Here is a 10,007-nt window from a genome sequence, read left to right as displayed (position 1 = left end):
AAAAAAAAAAAAAAAAAAAAAAAAAAAAAAAAAAAAAAGAAGAAGAAGAAGAAGAAAAGAAAAAAATTAATGAGACTTCATCAAAATTAAAAAGTTTTGTGCATCAAAGGACACTACTCACAGAGTGAAAAGGCAACTCACAGAATGGGAGAAAATATTTGAAAATCAGGTGTCTGATAAGGGCTTCATATCCAGAATATATAAAGAACTCTTAAAGCTCAACAATAAAAAAAAAAAACCAACCCCAAAATGGGCAAAGACTTGCACAGAGATTTCTCCAAAGAAGATATACAAATGACTGATAAGCACACAAGCTGCTCAACATCACTAATCATTAGGGAAATCCAAATCAAAGCTAGAAAGGGATACCACTTCATACCAGCTACAATGGCTATGACACTTTTTTAAACAAAACCCTGAAAAATAACAATTGCTAGCAAGGATGTAGAGATATTAGAACACTGGTGCATTGCTTATGAAAATGTAAAAGGTGCCACCACTGTGAAAAACAGTATACCTCAAAACATTGAACACAGAATTAACAGCCAGGTGCAGGGGCTCACACCTGTAATCCTAGTATTTTGGGAGGCCAAAGTAGGTGGATCACTTCAGCTTAGGAGTTCAAGACCAGTCTGGGTAACATAGTAAACCTCATCTCTACAAAAAACACAAAAATTGGGCCAGGCGCGGTGACTCACACCTGTAATCCCAGCACTTTGGGAGGCCAAGGTGGGCAGATCACAAGGTCAGGAGATTGAGACCATCCTGGCTAACACGGTGAAACCCCATCTCTACTAAAAATACAAAAAATTAGGCAGGCGTGGTGGTGGGCGCCTGTAGTCCCAGCTACTTGGGAGGCTGAGGCAGGAGAATGGCATGAACCTGGCAAATGGAGCTTGCAGTGAGCCAAGATCACGCCACTGCACTCCAGCCTGGGCGACAGAGCGAGACTCTGTCTCAAAAAAAAAAAAACAAGAAAAACAAAAATTACCCCAGTGTGGCGGCACATGTCCGTAGTCCAAGCTACTCAGGAGGCTGAGGTGGGAAGATCACCTGAGCCTGGGAGGTGGAGGCTACAGTGAGCTGTGATTGCACCACTGCACTCCAGCCTAGGTGACAGTGAGACCCTGTCTGAAAAAATATAAAAAATAAAAATAAAAATTACCATATGATCCATGAATTTCACCTCTAGGAATATACCTAAAATAATTGAAAATAGGGAATTATACATAGACCAATAGTGTTGCTATGTTGCTCATAAATACATATTCTTGTATATATAGAATATAAATATATTTATAAATATATATTTATATATAGAATGTATAGAATATAAATTTATTTATAAATATATATTTATTTATATTCTGTATATACAAGAATACATATTTATGAGCAACATAACAACATTTGTATTGTTATACCAATTTACATATAAATATATATTCTGTGTATACAAGAATATATATTTATGAGCAAACATAGCAACATTATTGGTATGTGAATATCTGTTTAATTCCCTGTTTTCAATTATTTTCAGTGCATTTCTAGAAGTGAAATTCCTGGATCATATGGTAATGTCTGTTTTTATTTTTGTTTTATTTATCTATCTATTTATTTATTTATTTATCTTTTTTTTTATTATTATTATTATTTTTTTTTTTGAGACGGAGTCTCGCTCTGTCCGCCAGGCTGGAGTGCGGTGGCGCTATCTCGGCTCACTGCAAGCTCCGCCTCCCGGGTTCCCGCCATTCTCCTGCCTCAGCCTCCTGAGTAGCTGGGACTACAGGCACCCACCAGGGCGCCCGGCTAACTTTTTTTTTTTTTTTTTTTTTGTATTTTTAGTAGAGACGGGGTTTCACCGTGGTCTCGATTTCCTGACCTTGTGATCCACCCGCCTCGGCCTCCCAAAGTGCTGGGATTACAGGCGTGAGCCACCGCGCCCGGCCTATTTATTTATTTTTTGAGACCGAGTCTCACTCTGTCGCCCAGGCTGGAGTGCAGTGGTGCAGTCTCGGCTCACTGCAACCTCCACCTCCTGGGTTCAAGCAATTCTCCTGCCTGAGCCTCCCGAGTAGCTGGGACTACAGGCACCCAACACCATGCCTGGTTAATTTTTGTATTTTTTAAATAGAGATCGGGTTTCACCATGTTGGCCAGGCTGGTGTTGAACTCCTGACCTCAGGTGCTCCAGCAGCCTCCAAAAGTGTTGGGATTACAGGTGTGAGCCACTGCATCCGGCCTATATATTTTATTGGTTTTGTTTCTCTGGAGAATCCTAACTATTACAATGAGAACTTACAATAGTCAAATTCATAGAGAAAGAAAGTTGAATAGTAGTTATCGGGGGCTAGGAGTGGAAAGAAATTGGGAGTTATTGTTTAATGGGTACAGAATTTCAGTTTGGGACATGAAGGAGTTCTGGTTAGTATAGATGGTTATATAACAATGTGAATATACTTAATGGCACTGAGTTAAAATGGTAAACTTTATGCTATATATATTTTACCACAATAAAAAAAAAAAAAAAGTAACTGCATAAGAAAAAAAAAGACTTAGGGGAGGCATACCCTTGCCAGCTCCCCAGTCCCTAGTACTCCTAATTGTCACAGACACGAGGCTTCCCTCCTTCCCCTGTTTGCCCCCTAAAATCCCTTGTTGGCAAATTCTGCAAAAGCAAATAACTTACAAGCACAGCTCTGAGGGAAATGTCTAAACTAAAGGGCAGAGACTTCATCTGGTTGTTGAATGTGGTGTCTCCAATACCAGGCACATTTGGTGGCATTAAGTAAATACTGAAAGAGTAATATGAGCAACTGTAAGAGACTTGGCTCAGGGTCACCCTTAGTTGGAATCTTATTTTAACCAAGATGTTTCCTTTTTTGCATTGTAACACACCTTCAGCTACAAAGCTTACAATAATTATTAACAATAGCAGCTACCATTTATTAAGTACCTTTTCTATATTGGTTGTGATATATAGTAACTTTTCATGAGTTATCAAACTCTGCAACATAAATATTTCTCTTTCCATCTGAGAGATGAGGAAATGGAGGCTTCAGAGACATTAGATAACTTTTCTTTTCTTTTTTTTTTTTTTTTTTGAGACGGAGTCTCGCTCTGTCGCCCAGGCTGGAGTGCAGTGGCCGGATCTCGGCTCACTGCGAGCCCCGCCTCCCGGGTTTACACCATTCTCCTGCCTCAGCCTCCCGAGTAGCTGGGACTACAGGCGCCCGCCACCTCGCCTGGCTAGTTTTTTGTATTTTTTAGTAGAGACGGGGTTTCACTGGGTTAGCCAGGATGGTCTCGATCTCCTGACCTCGTGATCCGCCCGTCTCGGCCTCCCAAAGCGCTGGGATTACAGGCTTGAGACACCGTGCCCGGCCAACGTTAGATAACTTTTCTAAGATCATGTGTGGTAGGTAAGTTCAGACCCAAATCTGACCCTAGAGAATGCTTTCTTTGCTTCATGCCAACACTATTCCCTCTTTCCTCTTCCTTTTTCTTTAGACTACTAAAAGAGATGGCTGCTGTGACTAAGGCACAAGTTGGTGCTAGGTGCTGAGACCGCAGTAGTAAATAAGATTCACCACAATTCCGTGCACCTTTCTCAGATCTTCAGATTTTATGGTAATAGGTTTTTTCCCCAGGACCTTTTCTTTCTTTCTAAATTTTTTTTTTTTTTTCTTTTTCTTTTTTTTTTTTTTTTTGAGATGGAGTCTTGCTCTGTTGCCCGGGCTAGAGTGCAGTGGCCGGATCTCAGCTCACTGCAAGCTCCACCTCCCGGGTTTACGCCATTCTCCTGCCTCAGCCTCCAGAGTAGCTGGGACTACAGGCGCCCGCCACCTCGCCCGGCTAGTTTTTTTGTATTTTTAGTAGAGACGGGGTTTCACCGTGTTAGCCAGGATGGTCTCGATCTCCTGACCTCGTGATCCGCCCGACTCGGCCTCCCAAAGTGCTGGGATTACAGGCTTGAGCCACCGCGCCCGGCCCTAAATTTTTTTTTTTTTAATGAGACAGAGTCTTGCTCTGTCACCAGGCAGGAGTGCAGTGGTGTGACCTTGGCTCACTGCAACTCCACCTCCCGGGTTCAAGAAATTCTCCTGTCTCAGCCTCCCGAATAGCTGGGACTACAGGTGCCCACCGCCACACCTGGCTAATTTTTGTATTTTTAGTAGAGACAGGGTTTCACCATGTTGGTCAGGCTGGTCTCAAACTCCTGACCTCAGGTGATCCGCCTACCTCAGCCTCCCAAAGTGCTGCAATTACAGGCGTGAGCCACCATGCCTGGCCTCAGATTGCATTTCTAATGGACAACAGCAAATCTCTGTTTACAGCTTTTCCTTAACAACAGCAGATGACCTCTCTTCTGCCAGTGGGAATAATAATGTTTAAATCGCAACATCTGCCTTTCTGCAAGTGCTGTGAGAGCAATAGCAGATTTTTTACATTAGTGGAACTTAGTGTGAACTTTTATGAACGTTTACGATATTCTAGGCCATAAAGCAAATTGCAAAAAATTGGTAACATACATATCCTATTAACCATAGTTAATGACAAATGGATAACTGTGTGTGTGTGTGTGTGTGTGTGTGTTAGAGACAGGGTCTTTCTCTGTCACCCAGGCTGGAGTGCAGTGGCACAATCACAGCTCACTGCAGCCTTGAGCCTTTGGGTTCAAGCGATCCTTCCACCTCAGCTTCCCCAGTAGCTGGGATGACAGGCACATGCCACCATGCCCAGCTCAAGTTTTTGTTTTGTACTTTTTGTAGAGATGGGGATCTTACTATATTGCCTAGGCTGGTCTTGAACTCCTGGGCTCAAGTGATCCTCTCACCTTGGCATCCCAAAGTGCTGGGATTACAGGCATGAGCCACCATACCCAACTGGATAACTCATGTTAAGAGAAGACAAGATTATGTTGAAAATGAAGCCCACAGCAGCAGGTCATCCACATCGAGTTTTAAGGAAAAAATTTCATCTTGTTTGTGCTCTAATTGAAGAGGGTCGATAATTAACATCACAAACAATAGCCAACACCATAGACATCTCAATTGGTTCAGTTTACACAATTCTGATGGAAAACTCAAGTTAGAAATAGAGCAATTAAGTTAGACATAACAAAACCGTATGCTTGGAAAGTATGGGGGGAAAAAAAACCCTAACTCATGAGTCAAAGAAAAAAATCATAATAGAAATTATAGGCCAGGCACGGTGGCTCACACCTGTAATCTCAGCACTTTGGGACGCCAAGGCAGGTGGATCTCCTGAGGTCAGGAGTTCGAGACCAGCCTGGCCAACATGGTGAAACCCTATCTCTACTAAAAATACAAAAGATTGGCTGGGCGTGGTGGCAGGTGCCTGCAATCCCAGCTAGTTGGGAGGCTGAAGCAGGAGAATCGCTTCAACCCGGGAAGCGGAGGTTGCAGTGAGTCAAGATTGTGCCATTGCACTCCAGTCTGGGCAACAAGAGCAAGACTTAGTCTCAAAAAAAAAAAAAAAAAAAAAAAAAAGAAAGGAAAAGAAAAGAAAGAAATTAAAATAGGTCGGGCGTGGTGGCTCACACCTGTAATCCCAGCACTTTGGGAGGCTGAGAAGGGTGGATCACTTGAGGTCAGGAATTCGAGACCAGCCTGACCAACATGGCAAAACCCCATCTCTATTAAAAATACAAAAATTAGTTGGGCCTGGTGGCTAATGCCTGTAATCCCAGCTACTACAGAGGCTGAGGCAGGAGAATTAATTGAACTGAGGAGGCGGAGGTTGCAGTGAGCCAAGATCACACCACTGCACTCCAGCCTGGGTGACAGAGCGAAAGTCCATCTCCAAAAAAAAGAAAAAAAGAAATTATAATATACTTAGAATGATAATGGAAATATATTAAAAGACAAATGCTTGTATTGGAAAAGGTAGTTGAAGATTAGTAAATGAAGTTTCTAACTCAAGATGTGAGGCCGGGCATGGTGGCTCATGCCTGTAATCCCAGCACTTTGGGAGGCTGGGGCAGGCAGATCACCTGAGGTCCGGAGTTTGAGACTGGCTTGGCCAACATGGTGAAACCCCATCTCTACTAAAAATACAAAAATTAAACTGGGCATGTTGGCATACGCCTGTAGTCACAGCTACTCGGGAGTCTGAGGCAGGATAATCATTTGAACCTGGGAGGCAGAGGTTGCAGTGAACCGAGATCATGCTACTCACTCCAGCCTGGGTGATGGAGCAAGAGTCCATCTCAAAAAATAAAAATAAAAAGAAATGAATAGAAAAAGGCGTGAGAAAAAGAACAGACAAAAAGTAAGTAAAATAAAAGACCAAATAAAAGCTAAAAATTTGTTTGTTTTTTGAGACAGCATCTTGCTCTGTTGCCCAGAGTAGAATGTGGTAGTGTGATCGCAGCTCACTGAAGCCTCAACCTCATTGGCTTAAGTGATCCTCCTGTCCCAGTCTCTCGAGTAGCTGGGACTACAGGCACACACCATCACACCCAGCTAATTTTTGTATTTTTTTATAGAGAGGGGTCTCGCCATGAACTCCTGGGCTCAAGCGATTTGCCTGCCTCAACTTCCCGACGTGCTGGGATTTCAGGCATGAACCACTGCACCTGGCCTGAAAAGGTAGAAATTTGAGTAAAATAAGAAAATATTACAACAAAGAGGATCATCCAACAACAACAACAACAAAGAAGCTTGGTTCTTTGAGTCTAATAAAATTGACAAGCTTCACAACAGATCACAAAAAAGGCATGCACGTCGAAAGGGGTTCCGGGCTGCTCAATGGCTCGACTCCAGGGGAAAACCTTCCTACTCCACGATCTTCTGGCTTTCAACATCTGCCAAGAGCTATCTCCACTCCCCTTTTTAATTTATTTTTTATTTTTGAGATAGAGTCTTGCTTTGTCATCCAGGCTGGAGTGCAGTGGAGCGATCTCAGCTCACTGCAACCTATGCCTCAGGGTTCAAATGATTCTCCTGTTTCAGCCCCCTGAGTAGCTGGGATCACAGGTGCGTGCCACCATGTCGAGCTAATTTTTGTATTTTTTTTTTTTTTTGTTATTTAGTTTTTATTTCATAATCATAAACTTAACTCTGCAATCCAGCTAGGCATGGGAGAGAACAAGGAAAACATGGAACCCAAAGGGAACTGCAGCGAGAGCACAAAGATTCTAGGATACTGCGAGCAAATGGGGTGGAGGGGTGCTCTCCTGAGCTACAGAAGGAATGGTCTGGTGGTTAAGATAAAACACAAGTCAAACTTATTCGAGTTGTCCACAGTCAGCAGTGGTGATCTTCTTGCTGGTCTTGCCATTCCTGGACCCAAAGCGCTCCATGGCCTCCACAATATTCATGCCTTCTTTCACTTTGCCAAAGACCACATGCTTGCCATCCAACCACTCAGTCTTGGCAGTGCAGATGAAAAACTGGGAACCATTTGTGTTGGGTCCAGCATTTGCCATGGACAAGATGCCAGGACCTGTATGCTTTAGGATGAAGTTCTCATCTTCAAATTTCTTCCCATAGATGGACTTGCCACCAGTGCCATTATGGCGTGTGAAGTCACCACCCTGACACATAAACCCTGGAATAATTCTGTGAAAGCAGGAACCCTTATAACCAAATCCTTTCTCTCCAGTGCTCAGAGCACGAAAATTTTCTGCTGTCTTTGGAACCTTGTCCGCAAACAGCTTGAAGGAGACGCGGCCCAAGGGCTCGCCGTCGACGGCAATGTCGAAGAACACGGTAGGGTTGACCATGGCTAGTAGTACAAGAATTTCCTCGGTGGCAGCGTCTGCAAAGCCAATTTTTGTATTTTTAATGGAGATGAGGTTTCACCATGTTGGCTAGGCTGGTCTTGAACTCCTGACCTCAGGTAATCCACCTGCCTTGTCCTCCCAAAGTGCTGGGATTATGGGCATGAGCCACTGTGCCCGGCTGATTACTGCCTTTTAGAAGAACGCTGAAGACTGGGCACAGTGGCTCACACCTGTAACTCCACCAATTTGGGAGACTGAGGCAGGTGGATAATGAGGTCAGGAGTTCAAGACCAGCCTGACCTTGGCTGGGCGTGGTGGCTCAAGCCTGTAATCCCAGCACTTTGGGAGGCCGAGGCGGGCGGATCACGAGGTCAGGAGATCTAGACCATCCTGGCTAACATGGTGAAACTCTGTCTCTACTAAAAAATACAAAAAACTAGCCGGGCGAGGTGGCGGGCGCCTGTAGTCCCAGCTACTTGGGAGGCTGAGGCAGGAGAATGGCGTCAACTCGGGAGGTGGAGCTTGCAGTGAGCTGAGATCCGGCCACTGCACTCCAGCCCAAGCGACAGAGCGAGACTCCGTCTCAAAAAAAAAAAAAAAAAAAAAAGAACAATAACAACAACAACACTGAAATGTTTACTGTACAAATTTATGGACAATAAATCTAAAAACTTTGTTGAAACGGATAATTTCCTAGAAAATCATAACTGAAAAAGAAGTGGCCTAAAAATAAAAGAATCTTCTCATCCACTAGGATGACTGTAATTAAAAAATAGATAATAACAAGTGTTGACAAAAATGTGGAGAAATTGGCACCTTCATACATTGCTAGTGGGAATGTAAAGTGGTACAGCCGTTGTGGAAAACAGTTTGGTGGTTCCTCTAAACGCTAACCACAGACTCACCATATGACTTAGCAATTCCACTCCTAGGTATATACCCAAAAGAACTGAGAATCAGAAACTCAAACACGTACTTGTACACCAATGTGCATTGCAGCATTATTCACAAAAACTAAACGGCATAAACAATTTAAATGTCCATCAACTGATGAACGGATAAACATGCAATGAAGTATTATTCACCCTTAAAAAAGAGTAAAATTTTGATAACTGCTACATCATGGGTGAACCTTGAAATATTATGCTAAGTGAAATAAGCCAGACACAAGATGACAAATATTGTATGATTCCACTTATATAAAATATCTAGATTGGAAAATTTATAAAGATAGAAAGTAGATTAGAGGTTCCCAGAGGTTGGGGTGGTGTGGGGAGAGGAATGGTGAGTTATTGCTTAATGGTCATATAATTTCTGTTTGGGGTAATGAAAAATTTTAGAAATAGGTTGCAGTAACGGTTGTGATACCGAAAGGAAGTGCTGGGAAGGGAAGAGCATGGTCCCTATAAATGATATGGAAAGGAGGGAAGGAAGCGCTGGGTAGAGGAGGATGTGAGGACGTGGTCCCTGGGTACGGCTCCACCCCCACAGACTTAGGTGAGGACAGGCATTTTTGTTTTCCTGCCCAAATGTTGCATTTCCCAAGACCACCCGGCCTGTCACGCCCCCATCCTGTGCTATAAAAAACCCCAAGACCTTAGCAGGCAGACACACAGGTAGCGGGACGTGGAGAGGATCACATCAGTGGAGGAACACACAGGCGGGGATCACATCAGTGGAGGAACACACAGGCGGCTGGACGTCCAGAGGAGCACATCAGCAGGCACTGGCACGCCAGCAGTCCACTGACCAGCAGAACGACACGGAGTTTGGCTGGGACCGTCGAAGGGGGTCCCGGGCTGCTCAGTGGCCCGACTGCAGGGAAAAACCTTCCTACTGCACTCTCTTCTGGCTTCCAACATCTGCCAAGAGCTATCTCCATTCAGTAAAACCTTGCACTCATTCTCTAAGCCCAGGTGTGATCCAATTCTTCCGGTACACCGAGCAAGGACCCGGGATACAGAAAGCCCTCTGTCCTTGTGACAAGGTAGAGGGTCTAATTGAGCTGGTTAACACAAGCCGCCTATAGACAGCAAAACTAAAAGAGCAACCTGTAAGACACGCCCACTGGGGTTTCAGGAGCTGTAAACATCTACCCCTACATGCTGCCGTGGGGTTGGAGGCCCACAGCCTGCCTGTCTGTACGCTCCCCTAGAGGTTTGACAGCCGGGCACCTAAGAAGCGAGCCACGCCCCCACCGCGCGCCACATCCCCGCCGCGCGCCACACCCCCGCCGCGCGCCACACCCCCGCCGCGC

At 44.3% G+C, this 10,007-nt stretch overlaps 2 protein-coding genes across 6 annotated transcripts in view; both read right to left on the bottom strand.

Annotated features, from left to right (window-relative positions):
- The window catches only part of HMGCL (3-hydroxy-3-methylglutaryl-CoA lyase), a 40,260-nt gene extending 30,671 nt beyond the window's left edge, over positions 1–9,589 (bottom strand). The window contains exon 1 of one of the 3 annotated variants that reach the window (XM_023219679.3): positions 9,440–9,589. The gene's annotated coding sequence lies outside the window, so the exon portion shown is untranslated. Of the gene's footprint in view, positions 1–9,346 lie in introns of all 3 variants that reach the window. The other 2 variants (XM_023219676.2, XM_023219677.2) reach the window with 2 other exon arrangements.
- Positions 7,032–9,629, bottom strand: LOC113225105 (peptidyl-prolyl cis-trans isomerase A-like). 3 transcript variants are annotated; one of them, XM_026455945.2, is made up of 2 exons: positions 9,501–9,629; positions 7,032–7,785 (listed from the first exon to the last, which is right to left on the bottom strand). In XM_026455945.2, exons 1-2 carry the CDS (start codon positions 9,610–9,612, stop codon positions 7,253–7,255), a joined length of 645 nt encoding a protein of 214 aa, XP_026311730.1. In that variant the 5' UTR covers positions 9,613–9,629; the 3' UTR covers positions 7,032–7,252. The 3 variants fall into 3 exon arrangements, with proteins under 3 accessions (XP_026311730.1, XP_026311731.1, XP_026311732.1); XM_026455946.1 differs by lacking the exon at positions 9,501–9,629 and adding an exon at positions 9,365–9,489; XM_026455947.1 differs by lacking the exon at positions 9,501–9,629 and adding an exon at positions 9,347–9,408.
- Between the last annotated feature and the right edge of the window lie 378 nt (positions 9,630–10,007).

Source organism: Piliocolobus tephrosceles, chromosome 1 (genome assembly GCF_002776525.5).
Source record: "Piliocolobus tephrosceles isolate RC106 chromosome 1, ASM277652v3, whole genome shotgun sequence".
NCBI lineage: Eukaryota > Metazoa > Chordata > Mammalia > Primates > Cercopithecidae > Piliocolobus > Piliocolobus tephrosceles.
The sequence above is the reverse complement of the archived record's forward strand: the minus strand, read 5'-3'. Positions and strand labels throughout refer to the sequence as shown.